The sequence below is a fragment of the Sorex fumeus genome, unplaced genomic scaffold (assembly GCF_029834395.1).
Source record: "Sorex fumeus unplaced genomic scaffold, SorFum_2.1 ptg000043l, whole genome shotgun sequence".
Lineage (NCBI taxonomy): Eukaryota > Metazoa > Chordata > Mammalia > Eulipotyphla > Soricidae > Sorex > Sorex fumeus.
Genome location: NW_026606100.1, coordinates 39,620,029 through 39,643,813, shown reverse-complemented (window position 1 = coordinate 39,643,813; position 23,785 = coordinate 39,620,029). Strand labels below are relative to the sequence as shown.

Sequence of the window (23,785 nt, the reverse complement as noted above, 5' to 3'; positions counted from 1 at the left end):
CCTTGGTTTCACCTTCCCTGAGTGAACATCTGCAAAGTGCCAAGTATGACAGGGAGGGAAGAGGCTGACCACAAGCTTGGCTCTTAGGTACGCTGAGAAGTGCGGGTTTAAGGGACTGTCAGGATCATCTAAAGCTGTCCACTCATTTCTTCGATTCAAAGTTCAAAATTCAAGGTCAGCATGAGCAAATGCTCTTGACCTACAGGATGGCTGCATCTAAGGACTCTCGAGCCAGGGAGCTTAGGGAAAGGTCTGATTTGAAAAGAGCAGGATTTCCTATCATTACATTCCCTGGCTGGCGCGTGGGGACACGCACAGCCTCTGCCACACCTTCCGTTCACTTGGAAATAAAACCCAGGAAGTAGGCTGGAGCCCCACTGAGAGCAACTTTCACCTTGGGGTGTAGTTGAGTGGAAAGCTGATGTCCTTGTATGTGTGACACCTTGGGTTTGAGCACAAAGGTGAATGCCACCTCATCCCAATTCAACAACATGAAGAGCTTTTTTTCTTTTGCTATTTTTATTTTGCACTTATATATCTATCTATATATATATATATAAAAAACCCCAACAAAAACAACCAGTAACATACTGCTTTCTTCACATTCATATGGATTGTAGGAAATTATTGCCATTTCCCCTGGAGATAATAACCTGTAGACAAAAAAAAAAAGACAAAAGAAAAAAGAAAAAAAAATAGTACCACATTGTGAAATCGGAAAATTTCCGAAGTCAACAGCTTGGAGACAACCCCCAGGGGCAGGGAAGGAAACAACAGTTCACAACAGACAGACCAGCACACTCCGACGGCAAGCTGGGAGAATGGCCCCCTTGGTGCCACTGGTGTGGACTACAGGTCTCTTCTCTCCTGGTACCCACCGCCATCACCTCAAAGAGCTGATTTTTGGTCTATGGTTGAAGAACTCTTTGCAAAGGACGTAAGAGTTGCTTTGAGGAGAGGAGCGATGAGAAAGGTTCAAGTATGAGGAAGAATCACCCCAAGTTCGAGGTCAGGGAAAACCCTCAGTGACAAGAAAACCCAGAGGCAGTCCACGTCTTGTCCCTGCAATCAGCCGCCTCCACGGGACTCAACAAGGGGCAGGAGGGGGCAGTATCTGACAGACATCTGAAGGTTCAAGTCAGCGCCCTTGTCGGTGCGCCCAGACCCAGGAGGGTCTTGTCCTGACCACACGGTGATGGAGCTCGTGCCTGGAAGCGACAGAGACAGACACTGGGACTGCCAGAAGGACAAAAACATGGTGGAAATTGTGCTTCCTTCAAAATGAGTTGGCTTTGAAACTGCCTTTTCTCCTGGTCAAGCAACTGCTTTCTGGCCCCGCGGGGGCAGGATATTTATTGCCTTGCGCTTGAAATGAAAAGGCGAACTCTGAGAGGTTCGAGGCCCGGGCAGCCCTCGGGCGGGGGCTCTGCGAGTCCAGTGGTCAGCACACGCTGTGCCCGCATCATGGCTTGGCCTTCCTTCGGTCCCGAGAACCGGTCCCCGAGGTCTGTCCGAAGTTCGTTTGCAAGCCTGGTGACCACTCACTGGCCCGTCGGGATCACGGGACGGAGCGAGGGGGGTCTTCAGTATTGCACAGGTATGAAATGTCCACGAGTTTAAAAAAAAATGAAATCACAGTAGTTCTTGGGCCCGGGCGGCCTGGCCCACCCCGGTCTTAGCAGGACGTGGCTGTGGGCCTGGAGCCCCTGCTGAGCTCGGAGACGGCCGAGTGGGTGGGGGCGGGCGCCAGCGCTGAGGTAGGGAATGTGCAGTAGGGGCTCGGCAGCTCGGGGCTCAGTGTCTGCAAGTGGGCCAGGAAGGAAGTGCTGGCCGCCTCCCCCTGGCAGGAAGGCGCCTGCGGGGTGGGCGTGGAAGGCAGGATCTCTGACTCGTACTGCAGGAGCTGGCCCATGAAGCCGAAATTCGGTGAGATCACGCCCCTCCTCTGCTTGACGTAGTCAAAGGCCTCCTTCAGGCGGAGCTGCTTGGTCTTCATGAGGTAAGCCATGCAGATGGTGGGCGACCGCGAGATCCCCGCCTCACAGTGGACCAGGACCTTGCCTCCCTTTTCCCGGATACAGTCTGGAAGGAAGGAAGGAAACAGGGGCCGTGAGTTGGGGCTGGGACCCAAAGGCAGAGACGAAACCCAAGACTTGACCAGCAAAGGCACCTCACTTCGAAGACCACCCCTGCCCCCCAAGAGTCTCCTACGATGGACTCGAATCTCCAGAGTGGGAGCTTCGGGGTCTTACCCAAGCCTGTCTCCAAAGAGGACTTTTATTAATCTTGTAGCTGCTAGGGTCAGGGATGTGCTCACTGCTACAGCATAGTTCTTGCATGTGGGAAGGCCCTGGGTTCAAGTCCCAACACTGCCCCAAACAAACACAAACCTGTGAAATTTTTTTCTGGGCCACACTTGGCAGTGCTCAGGAGACCATGTGGTACTGGGGACAAAACCTGGGCCTCTGGGATACAAAGCACTTGCTGGAGCCAGTTGAGTTTGTCTCTCTAGAGCAAACCCACTACGTCTTACAGGTGAGTCTCCGTTCTCCCAGGATACCTGCACAGACTCTCACTGGAGGTGTGAGAATTAAAACCATCCCTTTCCTACGGATTTCATCTACACATGGGGTCCACGAGGGAGTTTAAGAAGGTGCATACAGGGGCTGGAGCGATAGCACAGCAGGTAGGGCGTTTGCCTTGCACGCGGCCGACCCGGGTTTGATTCCCAGCATCCCATATGGTCCCCTGAGCACCGCCAGGGGTAATCCCTGAGCGCAGAGCCAGGAGTGACCCCTGTGCATTGCCGGGTGTGACCCAAAAAGCAAAAAAAAAAAAAAAAGAAGGTGCATACAAGTTAGCACAGAGGAAGGCACCTCTTTCTGAGTAGGTTCCAAACCCAAAAGACTGGCTTGGAGATGTCATTTCTAGCTCCCGGAGTCTGATTCTAATGGCGATGACCTAATCCCCAGGCTGGTAGAGGCCTCTGGTTATGTCAGTCTGGTTATGTCAGGGAGGGATGCTTGGCTCAGCTCCCAGGGTTCCCACCACCAAACATGCAATAAATAGAACATGGCCACTAATTATAGCTTGGGCTCCGTGACGCTTAGGAGACGAGGGTAGAAATGGCTTGCGCAAACCCCACTCTGCACAATGGGGTAAAGCTACCACCGTGGGTTGGCATTCTGCAGCTCAACACGACAAAAAGGGGGGGATGCCCACTTCTAATCCACTCCTCTCGCCCACCAAGAGCTATGACCGCTACAACAGGATGAGACGCAGCACATGTACACATCCAAACTGAGGAAACAGTGACAACGCAGGAGGTTAGATGCGCTGGCACCCTGGAAGGAAGGCCAGTGTGCAAAACGCTTACATTTTATTTCAGGTGGGGCTGGAGAGATAGTATAGCAGACAGGGTGCTTGACTTGTACACAGTCGACTTGGGTTCAATTCCGGGGACACCATATGGTCCCCCTGAGCCCTGCCAGGAGTGATCCTTGAATGCAGAGCCAGGAGTAAACCCCTGCTACACTGGGTGGTCCAAAACAAATCATGTAGCACTGTCCTACCACTGTTCATCGATTTGCTCAAGCAGGCCCAGTAACGTCTCCATTGTGAGACTTCTTGTTACTGTGTTTGGCATATTGAATACGTCACGGGGAGCTTGCCAGGCTTTGCCGTGCAGGCGAGATACTTTCAGTAGCTTGCTGGGCTCTCCGATAGGGGCAGAGGAATCGAACCTGGGTCACGATAGCACAACGGTAGGGCATTTGCCTTGCATGCGGCCGGCCCGGCTGACCCGGGTCCGAAACGAAACAAATAATTTTTTGAGAGGAAAAGTTAACTCTATCACCCACCTCACTCCCTCCTCAAGTGCATGAATTTTGCAAATGCATCTATAAAATCTGCAAATCAAGTTTCTGAAGTCAGGAAAGAACCCTGGAGTTTCCCCGTTAGAAAGAAAACCCCAAAGGGCACCCCAGGGTAACACATTAGCGCTCCCCCCGCCCCAGCCTGCCCAATTCAGTCTCTGAGTCAAAAAAAAAAAAGTCCCTATGAACTAGTTCAAAGGGGAGACCCCAATTTCAGGTTGTGACTCAAGAGCCCAGAGTGCTCTGCCTCTGCCTTTGAGGGCCACTTCCGGCGGGGCTACAGGCCCCTGCTGTGGTCTCCCCTTCTGGTGTCTCCTGCAGCAGAGCATGCACTCCAGGGCTGAGCACTCGCCCTGCCTGGCCTGCATCGCTTCCAGATCTCTCTCATTCTCAGGCAACGAGTCGGGGGTGGGTGGGAGAATGCTTCCTGAGCTTTCCAGATGCTGTGGGTTTGTGTGTTGGTGTACAGACACGATGTGCACACAGGATGGAGCGGCTCCTGAGAACTGAATGGGGGCGGGCTCCATGACCTCACCCGGCAGCTATCTAGGTAATTAAGTAACAGGCTAGGAAGGGCCAGGCATTCCCAGGGAGAGGGAGAGCCCAGTCCGGGTTCCAAGCCGGAACCCATCATTCTGGTTCCTTCTCAGGGGAATGCATGGGACAGGATAGGCTTGGTCTTTATATGTTTCTCACAGGGGTTTCCCGTGGGGCTGAAATTGTGTGCACTGAGTGGAATGGATCTACTCTTGTGTCTGGGGAGGAGCCCGTTCCTGGCTACCTGCACTAAGAAATTATCACGGAGCTCAACAGCTCTCAGAACAAGATATAAGAAAATCATGTCTTAGCTTTAATAATGATGCAAGTTCAAAGAGGCAGGTCCAGGGGAGAGGGAGCAAGCCCGAGGGCATGGGAAATGGTGCTTGGAAATTGGAGGGAGAAAAAACCTGAAGAGAGGTATAGAGGCGGAGAGGCCGGATAGGAAATCCCGGACCCCATGAGCACTGGGGACCCCGAGGCCTCCAGAATCTCTCCCTGGCAGAGAGGCCGGAGGGAGGCCTCGGCCCTGGATTTCAGGCCCACACTGTGGAGCAAATGTGACAGCTTCGTGCCTCCCAGATTTTCAAACGACAATAAGAGACGCCAACTTTTCTGTTTCTAAAAGCATGAAGCTGAGGCAAGTGCTATCTTTAATCCAAAATTAGTTGAAAACGCAAAACAAATTGCCCCCAAAGCGGTCTGTCTGCCAAGAACTGCAGAAAGCTTCCCGGGGCCCTTGGGGCTCTGTGTGAAAGAGGCGTGCGCCCCAGCCTTCTGCTTCCTTTGAAAAATATCCCAGCCCACGTGGAGGCCCAGCTAGGGCGGTGCCGACTCGCCTCTGCTGCCCTCAAGGGGGTGCCTTGAGCGCAGACCACTGGGCTACCCACCCGGCTAGGCTAGGAACAATGACAAGCGTGGCAGCGAGGAGCACGCCACACAATCCTATTCATTCATTTATCTGGCAAATTAAGGCTCCTATTAATAGCCACAGCGTCCTCCCCCTCCTTCCTTTGGTGGCAGCACTCCTTCTCAACTGCAAGCTTTAGGGATGGTGCAGACAACGGGCTTTTTCCTCCAGGAAGGCGCCCCAGCAGGATGGGGGTGTGGGGGGTGGGTAGGGGGCTGCAGTGGCCCCGGTGTCCAGACCTACCGATGAAGTCTATTGCTTCCGGGAAGTGGGAGCTGATGTCGGCCGTGTGGCTGTCCTCCACGGGGATCCATTTGTAGTGGAGGTGGGTGGTGCAGGCCTCGGACGGCCTCCGCGACACGTTCAGCAGCGCCGTGATGTGCAGGTTGGCCAGAAATTCGCACTGGGACGCGTGGTAGGCACTCCCCAGGTAGAGGAACGGGAGGATTTCAACCGGGCCACCCTGGAAGCAGGGGCAAAGGACAACCAGGTAAGCTTGGCTGCACGCCTGCCCCGCTGAGAGGAAGCACATCAACCCTGGGCTTTTTTGGTGGTGGGGTTTTTTTTTTCTCAGTTCCGGGGATTGTGGGGAGCTGCTCCCAGCAGTACATGGGGAGGCCAAGCAGACCTACATCTCCCACACGCCTAACACGCACCCTGACTCTGGGCGCTCGCTCCCCAGCAAGCCTGCATCTACTCGCTCTTAGAAGTGGGACTTCCCTTCCTGATTTCCAGGTTCAGCGCTCAGAGTCAGGGTAGCCGGGCGCAGCCTCCATCTCATGCAAACTCCTTGACCGGGAAACCCACGCAGTGAGTCTTTTCCTTGTCCCACACGTCCGGTGGCGTGAGAAACAGCACCATCCTGAGCAAATAAGTATACGGAGCCGAGTTCCGGCTGCTCTGAGTCTCGGGGTACATAATCCCACTAAATCCTGGGGCTGCCCCTGATGTTTTATCTATTTCGGGTCAGGGGTGGAACTGGGCCACACACCCAGGGGTGCTCAGGGCCTCCTGGCAGTGCCAGGGCCTGAACCACGGTGGGCTGTGAACAAGGCAAGTGCCTCAACCCCTTGTGTTAATCTCTCTGGTCTAACCCTGATGTTTCCTACAGTGTATTTCATCGGACGCTGCTGACCCCAGGATGCATCCAGCTTTCTGAGATCTAAACTCACCCTCCACCTCCACACACACACACACACACACACACACACACACACACACACACACAGACACACCAGAAGGGGGCCTTCCCCCACGTAATCTTTTCCATACGGGGCTGGACCTTCAGAGTTTCAGTGAGAAACACGTAGGTCCTCATGCTACAAGGGGCCACCCACACATCAGGTTTCTAGTTAAGGTTTCTCCCACTCAGCAGGGAGGCAGAGAGGAAGTTAATAGCGGGCTAGCAGGGACTCTGGCTCTGGGGGCATTTATAGAGCTGCAACGATGGGAACCCAGGGGGCTCAGCGGAAGGGGGAAACACGGGGCTGGCCACAGGCGCCTTTCCCATCTCATCCCTCTGCTTCCTGTGTTTCCTTTTCCTGTGCTGAAACGGGGGAGGGCAGGAGAGGAAACGGTCTGGCAGACCCGTGACCGGGAAAAGGGGCGCATACCGGGAGGGGGCACAAGTGACCCTGCAGGCAAGGGGCATTCGCTCTTCCTTTTCTAAGAGGTGGTGAAGCAAAGGCCGGGGGCCACTGGGAAGACAGTGACCGGGAATTTTACAAAAGATCGGAATAGAAGCAGCAGCGTTTGATTAGCCCGACAGCGGTCCCCCGGTTCACCTCCAACTGAGATCTCATCCCTCTCTGGGGTGCCTAGAGAACGCCCACATAGTGGTCTCGGGCCCTCTCCTGTTTTCTCTACAGTTTGGCCTGGCGCACCTCCAAAACTCTATCTTTCCTTTCCTGAGTCTTCCGTTCAGACTTGAAGGCAGACTGCAAAGGCGGGCAGAAACCCCAAAGGTTAGCACGCTCTCGCCTCTTCTCTCAACACACAGCACTGCTGAGAAGTAACACGAGGGGTTCCCCAGATAAGCCTTGGGGACTCATCAGGGCCTCCCCACTTGGCCAAAGGACAGATCTGCCGCACTTTCACAACATCCTGCCAATTCTTGTTTCTCTTTCACTTTCTGGGAAACTGGAGGAAAACACAACCCAAACAAACAAGCAGAAATCCAGTTGGGCGGGATGCCCGTGGCTTCAAAGTTGAGGGTTCCTCATCCACGGCGTGTATTTAATGAGGGAAAACAAACACAATAATAATCTTGGCACCTTGCCACACTCGGAGGCTTCCTGACCACAGGGCCCCTTCATGGAAAGGTCACCTGGCTACTCTCCGAAGTCTGTCCCCAGGGACAGAGCTCTCTCTGCTTGGGGCAGACCACCAGCTTCTTAGGCAAACTCTGTCTTCCTTCTTAGAAGTTGGATGCATCCTTACTGGGGGGAGGGGGGGGGCAGGAGGGGGCTGGATAACGAGAAAGGCTCCTCTGATGGAGTCAGAATGCTGGAATGGGCCTTCTTCCAAGACAAGGGGTGGAAAATCCAAGAACTAGGTCATGGAAAGAGTCAGGACAAGTTGAGAAGAGGCGCTACGCGGCCCGAGATGCAGCTGCCAGATTCTCAGGAAACCCATCGCCTCTGTACCCACGGAACAGCTCTGGCCTGTGTGAAACGGGCAAGGGGGCTTTAGGCTCAGGCTTATCAGAGTCGGATCCTCGCCTGCCTTTCCCTCATCCCCCTGGTCCATAGGTACCCTCCTGACAGAGCCTTCCATTTTATTCTTCCTTTAACACATCGTCGCAGCGTACAATCCTCTGTTCTCTTTCCCCTCATGCTGGGGCAGGGACACAGGCCTCAGGCAAGGCAGGCGCACGCTGGCTCTCCCACTGAGACACATCCCCGGCCCCTACCACATGCAATTCTTTGAAGGAAACGTGTCCACATGTTAATAGCCACGTGCAGTTCAAGCATCCCAGGGATTTCTTGATCCCAGAAATCAAGGAAATGGAGGCGTTAGAAACGCTGGGAGGAGCTGAAGTAGCTACCCAAACAGCAGTTGTCTTCCTCACAACCCTTCTTCCTCAACCTGTCCCCGTCAAAAACCAACAGGACACACCTTTGACAGGTCCTGGGCTGGGCTTTTCAGAAAATACAGAGCAGGAAGAATCAGAGCGAAGATCAACACAGGAAGCCCAGAAGTCAGCCCAGAAAGGCCTTCAGGGAAACCTGAGCCCGTATTTCATATTTCAGAGTTTCTCGGCACCTCCCAGGCCAGCTAATAACGTCTCTCTCACTTCCCCCTTTTCTCCAGAAGCTGCCGAGCATCCTCAGGCTCGTTTGCGCTTGTCAGCTTGTTCGCTGGAAGGAAGCCATGAACCCTTGGATGGAAACTCCAGCTGGCAAGCAACAGAAGCTCTCGGAAGCTACAGGCCCCTGGCAACACCCTGCTCTGCAAAGGAACCAGCCGCGGCTGGTGAGCGGAGGACGCGCGAGGGCGCCGGGGAAGGAAGAGCCAGGAGCTGGGCACCCCCTTCATGTCTCCACCCGCCTACCTGGTCATAAGCCGGCCGGAAGCTGATGTTGAGCACTGGTTTCCCACACGGGCTGATGAGGCTTCTCTCGGTTTCAATCTTCTCTTGGGAAATGGGTTTTACATCCACGCAACACTCAGGATATTCAGAGTAGAATGTCTCATACCCCCCTACGAGGAACGAGAAAAGGAGGGGGTGAGACAGATGTAAGCATTGATTTCTCAGGCTGTCAGGAAAAAAAAAAATGCCAAGGGTCAATCAATACTCTGAGTGTAAAGGAGTAAGAACTACAAAACTAATACAGATGACATTAGAGAGAGAGCACAGCGGGTAGAGTGCTTGCTTTGCAGGCAGCTTACCCAGGTCCAATCCCCGGCATCCTATATGGTTCCCTGAGCATTGCCAGGATTAATTCTGAGTGTTAGGAGTAACCCCTGAGTATTGCCGGGTGTGGCCCCAAAACCAAAATAAATGGACTACAGACATTTACCAAAAAAAAAAAAAAAAAGAGAGAGAGAGAGTCAACCCTAGAGTGGAGATGTGGCTCGCCTGTAAAGGCATGCCGTGCACGCAGACTCAGGTTCGATCCCTGCTACCCAACACCCCCAAATCAGAGAGGTAATGATTAGCTTTTTGTGTCTATCAGGAGAACTTAAAATTGTGAAAGGGGATATCTAATACCAGGCAAATATTAACCAAATCCCTCTAGGAAACAAAAGCAGCTTCTCATTTATCGAAAGCCCAGGTGTGACTGTGCAGACTTTCATTAACTTACGCGGGGAAGGAGACTCCTACATTCGAGCACGTCTCCTTGGCCCACAGCAGGGTCACAGATGGAGCCATGTCCACTCATAAGGGACTGGGGGTGATAAGACCAACAGGGGCTTTCAACTCAGGACAATCAAAGGGCCAGGCCCTTCCTCACTCCCAAGGTGCTAAAGAACACTGCTGATGGCCCCTTGCAGGGGCCAATTTAGTCATCCACCGAGAGAATTACCTTCCAAGCCAAACTGGAGGAATAGCCCTCCAACTCAATTCCCAGCCCCCTAAAGGAAAACCAATCACCCTCCCTTTCTACCTCTGTTTTAACCTCCATCCTGACACCCAACTACCCCCCGCCCCCGCCCTTAAATCAACTCCTGGCAGGTCTGAGTTTTCTAAAAATCCTTATTAAATTTCCCTAAAGGGATCACTTACGGTAAAATGACAATTGGGTCAAGTCACAAAAAACGTGAAAAAGCCTCCTCAAGCAGGGGAAAGGGTGGGGTGACTGAAAACCTGCCCCTCTGCACCCTCAGAACAGTGAGGGCTACTGGGTGAGGTGGCCGGTCTCGCCTGAGGAAACCCTGGGTTTCCAATCCAAGGCAAGCTAATCTGCTTCCACGAGCCTCCAGTAAAGGCACTTTTTTTCTGGCCAAGAAGATTCACCTGGCATCAAAACATCAATTAAATATGCATCCTGAGGGGGCCCAGAGTGACAGGACAATGGGCAGGGTGCTTGCCTTGCATGTGGCCTACCAGGGTTCGATCCACCACACCCCACAAAGTCCCACTAGGAGTGATCCCTGAGTGCAGAGAGACAAGACTAAGTCCTGAGCACTGCTGGGTGTGGCCCCCAAACCAAACCAAAATATAAGCAAGCAAACAAAACAAATAAAACCTCCCAAATCAACATCTGGAAAACCTGTATTTTCCCCCAATGCCCTCCGTTTTGTCTCCTGTTGGTATTGACACAGCCCTGCCCCCAACCCGTGGACCACCAAGTGCCTCTTTTCAGCCCCTGGGCGGCAGACAAAGGGTTAATGGATTACAAGGCCATCTTGATCCCCCTCATAGCTGCAGCCAATTCGTAGAATGAGTCATGGTGCCATTACTGCTTCCTCTCAGCTCCGGGGAACTGCCCCCACCCCTGCTAATACCCCTAAATCTCCCTTCACCAACTGTCCTCTGGGCCCCCATATGGGCTCCGGTCCTGCCCGGTGATCGCAGTCCTGGTGCGGATGACAGGAGGTCAGGCCATCGAGGGGCAAAAAGGAAGCAGAGGTCTTTGTGCCTGACTTCTTTTTGATGTTGCTCATGGTTGAGCCACACCCCACAGTGCTCAGGGGTTGCTCTAAGCTTGGTGCTCCAGGGTCTCTGCTGGTAGTGCTCAGGACACCAATGGGTGCTGGGGATTGAACCTGGGCCTCCCACCTGCAAAGCCCGCACCCTGCACTCCCTCTGGCCCGAGCCTCGCTTCTTGACTCCCCGGTCCTTAGAAGCAGCCTTCTCCCTGCTAGAAGGCAGAGGAAATTCCGTTTTCAAGGGCCCCCAGCTTCCTCAGAGGACGGGTCCCTACTTAGGAAGTCACTTCCTGTGCCTATGGCTCAATATTTTCGGTTCCAGGAATCAAACCGAGGGCTGTGGGACAGGAATGTGGAATAAGAAGCTGGGACCGAAAAGCCATCCCCGTCACTCGGCTTTAAATAGAGCACTTAAGAGGTGGCCACGGGAGGACAGACGGGACGCCAGGGTGTGGGCTAAGCCTGTCTGCTGACGAGAAGGCAGGCGGACAAAGAGTCTCAGTGTAGGTGAGGGGCAGATAAACAGCCCTGCCCTGCCTGTGCGAGCCGGGGTCAGGAGGAGTCCTCCAGATTAGAAGGCTTCTGCCTTTCACCCACTCCCATCAGAGGCGTGGAGAGACAGAACATTCCTCTCCGCTGCCTCACTGGGCTGCCACTTCTGTGGCTGCTTCAGCTCTCATCAGAGAGATTCTGCTTGGGTTCATCGCCATGTTACCAGGGCGAGCCGGGGCACAGACACCCTGTGTAATACACGCGGACGACGCCATCTGGTCGTCTTCTCGTTGGCAGTTTTTTGTTGCTGGGGACGCCCTTCCGGCAGCGCTCAGGGGCTTGGGCACCATGCCACCTGATCCCAGCAATGGGATCTGACATAATTGTGCCCAGGAATCAAACTTAGGGCCTCTCCTTTGAGAGATCTCCTCGGTTCTCATTTTTTTTTTTGGGCCTGAGGTTAAGGTTGGTGTAGAAGGCAAATGGCCCCAAGATCTAAAATTAAAACCTAATTCATGTGACAGACCAAAAAAATTTCTTTCTTTTGAATCAGGAAGATGGTTCAAAAGGCTGGGGACAGGCTTGGCATGTGGGAGAGCCCCGTGTTCAACCCTTGGTACCACGTGGCTTGCTAAGCACCACACTAGGCATAAACCCCAAGCACTATCAGGAATGGCCCCAAAACAAACAAATAAAAAAAAATTCTGGCACCAGCATAAAGTATATTAGTGTTATAAAGGTAGATATTATGTAATTTCCCCTGAAACTTAAAAACACATACTCTTCAACCTCGCGATTCTCATTTTACTGAAAGACAGTGCACACTCAAAAGCATATGGACAAGGATGTATTCTGCACACATGCACACTGCTTCAAATAGTGAGGCGAGACACGACCCACGGGGGCCCGGGAGAGCGCATGAAACAAGGCCAGGAATGGAATTCTGCAGTAGCACAATTGCCTTAGATGTGTGGGACCTGGGGTTTGATTCCCGTCACAAAAGTGGGGGAAGGGGGGAGGATATATCTATATCTATATGAGAGCTTCTAACTGTTCACATTTTTAATTTGTGCATGTTCCTTCCCTTAAAAAAAAACATTTTAGGGACTGGAGCAATAAAGCAGGAGGTAAGGGGCCTGCCAGGCACACGACTGACCCAGGTTCGATCCCCAGCACCCCTTAAGGTTCACTGAGCCCACGAGGAGTAATCCTCGAGTGCAGAGCCAGGAGCACAACCAAGTGTGGCCCCAAAACAAATGAAAAATCAAATCATTTCAGGGGCTGGAGAGATAAATACAGCAGCTAAGGTACTTGCCTTGCCCATGGCCAACTTGGATTTGATCCGTGGCACCTCATTTACCCCAGGGCACTGGCAGGAGCGATCCCTGAACTCAGAGCCCAGACTAAGCCCTAAGCACCGCACGGAGTGCCGCCCCCCCCCCCCCATCTTCCACTCCCCCAATAACTCCAAAACATTTTAGACATTAATTTCCCTGAGGTGGTGCTCTATAAAGATGCCCACTTCCTGTGGCAATAACTTCTATACCAGGAGCATGGCCTCCCCTGGAGAGGGTGGGGAGCAGGGGCAGGCAGGACTGGAGGAGTTTCCTGGAACATGTCTTTTATGCTCCTGAGAGGCGGAAGCTTTTCCTGTACTCAGAGCTAAGAATAGGAGACAAAAACCACATCAGGAAGAGACAGAAATCAGAGGACACGTGGGAAACCTCTACAAGAGCTTGGAGGGCATCCCTCATCCTGGCCTCCCAGGGGGGTGCTGAGACTGCAAAAGGAAGGATTATCATCTGCCACAGCTATTTCCCCAACAGGAATCAACAGGAGGGAGTTTGCTCGAGGTGCTAATAGTGGTGCGAGCTGCCAAGCCCAAGTGCCTCTGGAATCTGGCCTCGAGTGTGAAATTCTCCAAGTTTGCATATTTTTATTAATTTAAAATACTTTTTTCTTTTTTTCGTCTTTTTTTTTTGACCATTCCAGCAGTTCAGGGGTTTATGTATGCCTGGCTCCGTGTCTGGTTTGCAAAGGGCATCGAGCCTGCAAAGCATGCATTCTGTTCCAAAAGCAGTATCTCCCGATCCCGTGCATGTTTGAAAAAGAGGGTCCAAACTCAGCAAACTGCACCCGAGTTCTGAACTACATCATTGTTCCATGCAGGCGTCTGCGCCAAAGCTACAGGGCCCTAGGGTTCTCGTCTCCGCACTGCAGACCAGGCTTCTATATTATTTGCTTTATAAAAGACTCAGATGCAAGACTGGAACCGTCACAGGAAGTGATGACCCAGAAATCAATGCTCTGGCAGTTGAGAGTCAATCTCCCACCCCCTCCACAAGTCAAAGTCAGCTCCCCAACTGGAAATGCGGGCAAACTGCTAGCCCGGCTCCTGGTGGTGGTGGTGGTGGGGGGGTCCTCAAATTAAAAGGGATGGACAACCCCCCACTGCATGGGCCTCCCCTCTTAGGTCGCTGCCTTGGGCTCCAGCAGGATTCCGCTGGGGACCGTTTTTTTTTTTGGGGGGGGGGCACGGTGAAGACAGGAGGCGAAAAGGGTGGGAAAGCTATCAGCTACAAATTGAGGCGAGAGAAAACTCCAGGGAGAACTGGGGCCAGGGCGGGGTGGGAGGGAGTTAAAGGCCGGACGAAAACAGTAAAAAAAAAAAAAAGCAATAAAACAAAATGGGAGGGAAGAGGAGGGTGCTCGCTAGGGTCAAAAAGCCAAGAGGGGTCGTAGAGATACGGACTTGCTTTCGTAATTGTCCAGGCCGGAGGCCAGGGGACACCTCCGCTCGGGGAGGGGAGAGGGGGAAGGGGGCGGGCAGGAGGGGGCTTAGGGTCACGACCCGCAGATCCCTCCAAGATCAGCCTCATCCCGAAACCTCAAGAGTCTGGAGCCGGATCCAGCCAGAGCTGCAGAGCTCGCGCCCGGCACGCGCCGAGGGGGGACTGTCCCCCAAAGTGCTAAGCAGCAGCGCCCCCAGCTGCGTCGCCAGCCCCACCCGGCCAGGCAGCCCAGGCGCTTTCTAGGAAAGAGGGTGGCGAGGGGACCTTGGGGGGGGGGAACTCCCCGAGAGGTCAGCACTGAACGCGCCCCTCTCCCACCCCAAAGTGCCGCCCTTCCCTGGCTCCGGGGTCTAAGGCGCGGGGGGCGCACACCCCGGAGCGCGTGCCGGAGTCCCCCCACCCCTCAGACGCGCTCAGCACCTAACGCGCCCCCCATCCCACTCCAAAGTGCAGCCCTGCCCCGGCTCCCAGGTCTAGGGCGCGGGGGTGCACACCCCGGAGCCCCCCCCCCCCCGAGAAGCGCTCCGCATCTAACGCATCCCCCATCCCACCCCAAGGTGCAGTCCTCTCCCAGCTCCCAGGTTCAGGGCGCGGAGATGCACATGCCAGAGCCCCCGAGACGCACTCAGCAGCGAACGCGGCCCCCCAGCCCACCCTCAGGTGCAGCCCTCTCCCGGCTCCCGGGTCTAGGGCGCGGGAGCGCACACCTCGGACCGTATGCCTGAGCCCCCGCGACACGCACTCAACGTCTAACGCGCCCCCCCATTCCACCCCAAAGTACAGCTTTCCCCCGGCTCCGGAGTCTGGGGCGCCGGGTCGCACACCCCGGGGACCCTTGAGAACGCGCCCAGCATCTAACGCGCCCCTCATCCCACCCCAAAGCGCAGCCCGGCCTCGGGCTCCGGGGTCTAGGGCGCGGGGGCGCACACCCCGAAGCGCGTGCGGGAGTCCCCCCTGCTCGAGAAGCGCTCAGGACCTAACGCGCCCCTCATCCCACCCCAAAGTGTAGCCCTGCCTCAGGCTCCGGGGTCTAGGGCGCGGGGACGCACACCCCGGGGACCCCCGAGACGCCCTCAGCACCTAGCGTTCCCCCATCCCACCCCAAAGTGCAGCCCTCCGCCGGCTCGGCGGTCCAGGGCGCGGGGGCGCACACCCCGGAGCGCGTGCCGGAGTCCGCCCCCCACCCCCGAAACGCGCTCAGCACCTAAAGCGCCCCCCATCCCACCCCAAAGCGCAGCCCTGCCTCGGACTCCGGGGTCCAGGGAGCCGGGGCGCACACCCCGGGGACCCCCGAGAAGCGCTCAGCACCTAACGCGCCCCCCATCCCACCCCAAAGTGCAGCCCTCCGCCGGCTCGGCGGTCCAGGGCGCTGGGGGCGCACACCCCGGAGCGGCCCCCCCCAACATGCCCCCCAAGACGCGCTCACCTTTGAGGAAGTAGACGCGCGGGCCGGCGGGCAGGCAGGCGAGCAGCGAGGTGAGCACGACGCGCGCGGCGCTCTCCTCGCGCAGCTTCTGCCAGTGGCGGCTGCCCTGGTCCAGCACCACCACGGCCGCCACGCCGCCGCCGCCCTCCTGCAGCAGCCGCGCGCGCGCCGCCTCGTCGGGCAGCACGTAGCGCGCAGACACGGCGCCGCCGCGGGCCCGCCGCAGCACCACCGAGTTGAGGTTGACGTTGAGCGAGCCGCGCACGCTGGACGCGGCGAAGGCCAGGTAGGGCCGGCAGTCCAGCACCACGCAGCGCGCCGCCGCCTCCTTGCGGAGCATCTTGCGCAGCTGGCGCCCGTCGAGCGACGTGACCTTCATGTCGCCGCCGCCGCCGCCGCCGCCGCTCAGCGGCCCGCAGGTGCCCACGGCCAGGGTGGCGCCGCCGGCGACGCTCCGGGGCGCTCCGGACCGAGCCCGGCGCCCGAGCGGCCGCGCGTCTCCGGCTTGCCCGCCCCGCACGCGCACGCGCGCACCCGCTCCCGGCCGCTCGCCGCCCCAGAAAGCCGGGGATTCCGCCGGCGGCGCCGCGTTTTATGTGAATGAGCGAGCGGCCCGTGACGTGGCTGCCCATATAAGGCCGCGGCTGGGCTGCCCTTCGGCGCTGGCCACGCCCCCGGGGCGGGCCCGCCTGAGTCAGCCGCGGGGAGAGGAAGTGCCGGGCCGCGCCCCGCGCGCTCCGTGGCCGCGCGCGGACACACTCACTCGTGCATCACCGCCGGCCGCCGGCGTGGGGGTGGGGGGTCAGCTCGCCACGGGGCCGCGGTGACCCACACCGTGCGGGAAGAGGAGGAGGAGGAGGAAGAGGAGGCGGGGGCGGGCCGCACGGGGGCGCTTTGCGTTTCCTAGACGTCGGTTCCGAACCCACGGGCCGGTGGCTGGGGGGTCCGCTAGGGCGATCGAGGTGCTGGAACGGGGGGCGCGGTGGAGGGGGCCCCCACAGGGATCCAGTGGATCCCGAGCCGAAGTCTGGGCGCGCGAAACGAACTGTGAGCCAGGATGTGCCTCAAGGGCTGATTTTTTTTTTTTTAAACAGGACCCGAGGATGGGTTTGTGTCGGTAATTGCCGAAATGCTACCTGCCCAGGGGTGCCTTATCCTTGTTTTTCTCCCCGTTTCCGGTATGTTTGGAATTTTCCGTGATAAAAGTACACCGAAAGGGGGGAAAAGGCCCGACCAAAAAAAAAAAAAAGAGCCAAGCGGTGAATCTCCTCCCATGGAGTCAGCCCTAAAAGGATGGACAGAAGAACCTTCCTGTGCGGCTGCCCCACGCCAATCAGGATCGAAATGATGATTAATTTGGAGATCAGTTTTCTGGCCACTGGGAAATGTCGTGAAATCAGCGGCAGCCTCAGCAGGCAGACAGGGATGAGGCTCAGTTCAGCCAACTGCTGCTGTCCAGGTGGTTTCTGGATCGGGGGGATTAGCTGTGGCTCAGGAATAATCCCAGCTCTCTGCCCACACCAGTCCCTGGCAGTGTCAGGCGGCCCAGCCACATTCTTCGGGGACCTGGACATCATCCACCCATTCAGCAAGTGTTTGTTGAGGGCTCAGCTAAGTGCAGGGACACATGTGAGCAAAACAACCCCACCACCACCACCACGCACACACCCCAGGCTAACTGCCAACCGTTTTCTTGTTAGCCTGGGACTGCTGGAAGAGGAGCAGCCCATGTCCACTACAGAGGGCCTTCTCTCCTAGGCTTACAGGGGAAAGGAAGCAGAAGTCAACTTCTGAAGTCACTGCATCAGGTGGCCAGCCAGAGAGCTGTTTAGCCACTGGGTCGATGTTGTCAGTCGTAAAGCCCAGGCCCTGCCACTGCATGAAGCTGAATGGAATTTGGATTCTCTCTGGGGTTATTCGTGCCTCTCCTGAAACCTGCATCTCCTCCAGGGCTTCCAGGTCCACCTGCCCCCAGAGCCAGCACACTCGCCTGACACCTCTGTGAGGCCAGGCTGTGTTGGGCTCAGCACAGGGAAGTTCACGGGATCCACTGGGCCCTGGTCCTGGGTCCCAGTGCCTGTGGAGCAAGGCAGGACCCTGAGAACACCTCCCAGAGCCAGCAAACTCCAAAGAATGAACTGAGGTTCGAGGTTTGTCAGGCCTTGGAGTGGGTGGAAGGCAGAGGAAACTGAGGGAGTTAAAGAGGAAGGCCACCTAGTTTTGTCAGAGACAGCGCACCCTTGGCATTGAGTGGAAGGTTAAAATGGGTCCTGGGGTCAGACAGCCTCATGTGTCATTTGGGGCATTTGGAGTTTCTCCTTCCCTGAAGCAGCCCCCTGAGGAGGGTTTTGTGGGGTGCAGGGGGGAGGGAAGGGCAGGTGCGCATGTGAGGACCTCCCAGAGGCTCTTTGACCTGAGGTGGGGGTGGGGTCAGGACCCAGGCTAAAGACAGATAGTAGGCTTTTGTGGGTAATCCAGCCCCCAGCTGATAAGGGCCTGCCGGAACTTGGCAGTGATAGCCAGGGATTGAAGAGGCCTGGCCCTTCGGAAGAAACATTTAGGAAGTAAATTGCCGGAAGGGAAGGGACTGGAGAGAGGAGTGACTTTTTAACAGGGTGGCTGGGTAAATGGTGACACCTTCAGATAGGGACCTAGAGGGAACAGATCCGGAGGGCAGTGAGGAGAGGGGACAGTTAAGTTTAGATATTAGTAAGTTAGAGATGAGGGGGGCTGGAGGGATGGCAGGTGTGCAGGCTTTGTGGGTGGGAGGCCCAAGATCGATTCCCGGGCACTGCATGGTTCCCCTGAGCATTACTGGAACTGACTCCCAGCAACAGACCAGAAGTAGCCGCTGAGTATTTGTAGGTGTGAAACCCCAAAAAATGAAAAAAAAAAATTCACAAAGAGAGTTACAAGGATGGAGAGATAGTACAGCAGGCGTTTGCCTTGCCATGTGGCCAACCGGGGTTCAATTCCTGGAGCCCCATAGGGTCTCCACCAAGAGTGATCCCTGAGCACCACAGGGTGTGACCCAAACCCAAATAATAAATAAATGATTTAAAATAGAGTTGTTCTGAAGACACCCAGTGGGATGGACATGAAGTAGCAGGTGATCCAGTAATTAGGACCCAAAGCCATTAGCCAGGCTCGCTCTGCCTAGCAGTCTCAGGGTTCTGCCTTCCCAATATTTCTTTTTGACCACAGGGCAGGACTGACTGTGGGTGTGTGGCCTATGGCAGCACAGGGCCTCACACTAAAAGGGTCCTTGTTCTTGGCGATGCTCGATTGTCCCTGTCTTGAAATCCTTAATATTTTTGGACAATCCTGCGTTTTCCTTTTGCACTGAGCCTGGCAAATTGACAGGTCCTACCCATAACTTGCAGCTGAAGGACTGCTGTTACTCTCCCCTCCCCCAACCCTACAGATCCATCCTCTATTCTAATCTCAAAGCCTTGTCCTTTACTCTCATCCTCAGCCATAGTTGTTTATTTTTTTTATTTTGAGCATAATTGAAGATGTTTCGGATCTCCTCCCAGCTTGGCGCCCTAAAATCATTGCTAATGGTGCAGTGCAGTACAGGGGATCAAACCCGGTGCTCCCGCATGAGCCCCAGCCCTTTGAGCCATCTCTCCAGCCCCAACACCATCTTTTCAAGCACAGACCTATGGGTCCAGAGTCCATCTGCTCTGCTCAGAAACCTTCAATGACACATAAGGGTGAAGCCCACATTCCCGAAAACACCAAGGTCCTGGTTCTGGCCAACTGGCCATAGTGTATCTCTAATCTCGTTTGTCCCTTTCCTTCCCTGCTGCCTCAACCCCCCACTGTCACCCTAGTCCCAAACTCCAGGCCCATGAGGTCATCTGTTTCTGAAGCTTTCCCAGTTTTTTTTTTTTTGCTGCCTCCACTTTGGCTAGGACGCACAAGCCTCCCCCATTCCTCTGAAGAAGAATCTTCTACCTTCGCCCACCGGCTCCAGAGATGTTCTGCACCTCTCCTAGTGCACCCCCCCCAGCCTCCAGCCTGTACACCCTCCTGGGGGTTCTCTTTCCGTGCAGTTCCCTCTTCCCCAGCCTGACACCTGGGTATCATCTGTAGCCTGCAGCCTCAAAGGCCCCCGGCCTGACTTGCTCACAGCCCTCAGCACCTGTGGGAGCTCAGTTGGTGGCTGGGATTCAGTGCCCGCTGAGTTCTGAGCGCCTCTGGTCCTTGCCACAGCAGAAACTAGCCTAAGGCCCTGGATGAAGAGGCCAGATGGGAGGTTCTGGGCTGTGCATGCAGGAACCCCAGGTTCTATCCCTGCATGGTCATCGAAGAACCACAGGGCAGGAACTGACCCCTGAATAAGAAGTGTTCCCTATCAGGATTGCTGAGTATGCCCCTAAAACAAAACAAAGAAACAAAAGCAGGGTTTCTGAGACTGAAAGGACTGAATTGTGTGAATAATCATGACTGTCCATGAATGATTCCCTCCTGCTTTGGATGGGGCTAAGTGTGGATTCCGAAAGGGAAAAAGCAGACTTAATTAATGTGAGAACCAGGGACGTGACTCAGTGGTAACAAGCTTGCCTGATGGTGTGAGGCCCTGGGTTTGATCCCTGGCACTGCAAATAATAATAATAATAATAATAATAATAATAATAATAATAATGTTTTTTAAATGTGAATTCATCAGGCAGGATCTTTCTTAATCCACTGCTAGTTTTTGACAGTAGAACACAATTGTTAGGTTTCTTGCCTTTTTCTAGATGGTTGTCATCTTGAGTCCTAACTCTTTGGAAGGTCATGGGTGCTTCCTTTTAAAGAATGTTGTAGGTCTGTGCCTGGGAAATAACTCAAAAGGGTAGTCTGCATGCTTTGTATGTGGGAGTTCTGGGTTCAACCCCCAGCACCACATGGTCCTTGGAATGGAACGCTGCCAGAAGTGACCTCCAAGCATGGCTCTAGGAGTAGCACCTGGGCACTCTGGGTTGTGTCCCTAAAACCAAAACCAGCCAACCAAGGAAACAAACAGGATTTGTGGATCTGTGTCTTGAGAAACCGAACACTTAACAGTTTCCCGTGTCAGGGTCTTGGGGACTCCTGTGTCTCGTGTACCCAGAGCTCATGGCAGCCTGAATAGATGCTTCTGGAATTTCTCCCCAGCCTTGCTTCACTTTCCACCAAGACCTCCACAGCATAGAGGGACCAGGTAGCCTGCGGGGATAGATCAGAGAGTTCCCAAGGAGACCAGAGCAACCTGAAGCCAGCCTGAGGGCATTCTGCCCACCCAGTGCTTTTTGCCCCTTCTCCTTCTTTCCTCATTTATTTGTGATCATGAAAGTATTGCCCGTTCATTGTTGAAAAGGTAGAAAAGGCAAAGAGTCTTTCAAAAACAAAACTGATTTCTCTGGCTCAAGATGTCAAATGAAGATGGCTGTAATCAGGTGGGACCGGATCTCTGCCCTCCATCTCAGATAAAGGAAAGTTCTGGACTCTGATCCTAACAGAGTCCAGAGAGGAACCTAACAGCCAATTCCTATCCAGTCTCTGCAATTACCAGCTTTTATTCACTTACTTAATACTTAAAAATGCATTTTATTTTATTTTTTACTTTTGGGGTCACACCCGGTGATGCTCAGGGGTCACTCCTGGCTCTGCCGTCAGTAATTACTCCTGGTGGTACATGGGTGGACCATATGGGATGCTGGGCATCGAACCCGCATGCAGGACAAATGTTCTACTCACTGTGCTGTCACTCCAGCCCCGTTGCCTTTTACTTTAAAGAGGCATTTCTCATTCCCATTTCCCTTGTCCTCCAGGTTGAGAATGGAGCAAATGGAGTGCTGGGGCACACTGTGAGTGTTCACCGTGGGACTGTGGAAAATCCCTTTCAGTCAGAGTCACAGTTTCCTCTTTTATAAAATGAGACACTAGAACTTATCAGTTGATAGTGTCTGGGCAGTGACAAGACTATCTATAAAGCGGAATTTCGTGATGCAGTTACCAGGCATGTTTGCATGGTGGTTGTTTCTGATAGTGTTATCCATCAGCAAAGCCATTCTCTCATGTTCTAGGTCAAACACATCGTTTCCTCTTCTGTAAAATGGGAGTGAAAATAGGATTCAGCTCATAGGTTACTCAGTAATTCAGTGAGACATGTAAAGTACTTAGAACAGTGCCTTATGTATATTAAGAACTCAATAAATGTTAACTGGTGGAACAGACTGTGTAGTACTTGTTCCAGCCAAGAAAAGACTGTTTTCTAATGGCACAGGGGAAAAAAAAAGATGGGGGTGGGCATGGCAGGGAAGAGGGAGTTACTTGCTGTCCAATTCAGCTGGCAAAGAAAGAAGCGTTAGAAGCGTCTGAATGTGTTCTTCCGAAGGTCTACTGAGTACAGGGGGATATTTAAAGAGCAAAAAATTTCCAGAACCACTGACAGTAAGGCCCACACAATAATCAGTGCAAAATTGGGTGGTTTGGATACGAAAGCAGGAGAAATTTTTACAGAAGAGAGATCAATAAAGGCCGGAGTGGGAGAGCGGGCGATTCCGGAGGAGGGTGGCAGGCGTGATCAATTGGCCCTGCAGTTGAGAAGTCAAGGCCTTGGAGGGGGACAGCCAGAGGTTCCGGTTCTGGTCAGCCACTTGCTGAATTTGTGACCTTGAGCAAGTTACTTCATCTTGTCTTTATGCCACAATGCTCTCATCTGGACCAAAAAAAAAAAAAAGAGGATAATAATAGTACCTGCCTGGTTGGTTAGTGAGATGTCTAATGAGGTACCTACGCATGCAATGCCCTTCTCTTCGTGACTGGAGCCTCCGAGGGCTCTGTGTGAGGCAGCCAGTACATTGCTTGATGAGAAGTCAGGGGTAGCACGGAAGCACGGAGTCTTGGCAGTAAGGGGTGATGATTCTACCCTGAACTGTTCAGGAGTGGGAGTTATTTTTCAAGGAGGCCAGCAAAGCCAACCAGCATATCCTGGGGGTGGGGGTGGGGGCTGATGGATATGAGGCCTGATTCGGGCATGTCCCTGAGTCCTTACAGCTGTTTTGACCCCCAGGGTTTGGAAACTTCTGTCCCCCAACCTAAGGAAGACTGATAGGAAATGCTAAACCTCAAGAATCCAGAGCACGACTTGGCACAAGGTTTCACTGCAACTCCGATCTGCTGTGTGGACCGCATACAGTTTTTCCCACCTGTGTCGGCCTGTCTTTGCTCCTCTCCAAAGTGGGGTTGGTTGCAGCAGCCATCTCAAACCCAGTGGGAGCCTCTGAAGATGCAGATTAGCCAAAGCCTGAGCATCTGCATTTCTAACCAGCTCTGTGCTTTGGGTCTGTGGACCAAAGTCTGCGTAGCAAGGCATTACAGTGCATACCTTCTGGGTGTGTTGGATTGGATAATACATCCCAGACCTTTTGAGGAGCTCAGTGGTCAGTCTTAGAGCTCTGTGGCCAGTCCTAGAGCAAGCAGGATTCATGGAATAGGGGTGGGTTGAGGGGTCACTCAGGGGATTGGAGAGGGCGTGCCCCAAGAGTCAGGATACCCAGGACTGAGTTCTAATTTTTTATTTATTTCGGGTTGGGGACCACACCCAGAGGTGTTCAGGGGTGACTCCTGACTCTGTGCTCAGGGATCAGTCTTGATGGTGCTGGGGGCACCAGACGCAGTGTCAGAGATCCAACGGGAATTGGCCTGCGTAAGGCCAGCACTTGAACTCCCGTCCTATTTCTCTGACCTTTGAGTTCTGACTTTGAAACTCACGCATAGCTGGATGTGTCTGGGCAAATCTCTTGACCTTTGTAAACCTCACATCTCCTTTACCTAAGGGGGGTTGAGTTAGTTGGTGTCTCAGAGTTCTCTCAGCTTTGAATCAGTGAAATTTGAGGCCAGTGACACTGTACCGCCCCCATATTACCTCAGCAAATCTGACCTTGGCTATAACCTTGAGCCACATCTGTTGTGAGGATCAGCCTGCTCTAAACTCACCTTGACCTCCGAGTGGGAGAAAAACCGGAAAGCCTAGCCTCATGTCCTTAACTCTCCCCGCCTCAGATAACCTCACCCTGGAAGCCCCTTTCCTCAGACCTCATCACTGTCCTCGGGGTGAGGAGAACAGCCTGAATGCAAGTGAGTTTGCAGCCAGGCCAGAAAAAGGATGTAAAAGGAAGCCTTT

The 23,785-nt window shown here is 54.3% G+C and overlaps 1 protein-coding gene across 1 annotated transcript; it reads right to left on the bottom strand.

Moving 5' to 3' along the window:
• Positions 1–1,154: 1,154 nt before the first annotated feature.
• DUSP5 (dual specificity phosphatase 5) lies at positions 1,155–16,110 on the bottom strand. Its single transcript, XM_056120533.1, has 4 exons — positions 15,628–16,110; positions 8,876–9,024; positions 5,566–5,785; positions 1,155–2,082 (listed from the first exon to the last, which is right to left on the bottom strand). The coding sequence occupies exons 1-4, from the start codon at positions 16,004–16,006 to the stop codon at positions 1,676–1,678; spliced, it is 1,155 nt and encodes a 384-aa protein (XP_055976508.1). The 5' UTR covers positions 16,007–16,110; the 3' UTR covers positions 1,155–1,675.
• Between the last annotated feature and the right edge of the window lie 7,675 nt (positions 16,111–23,785).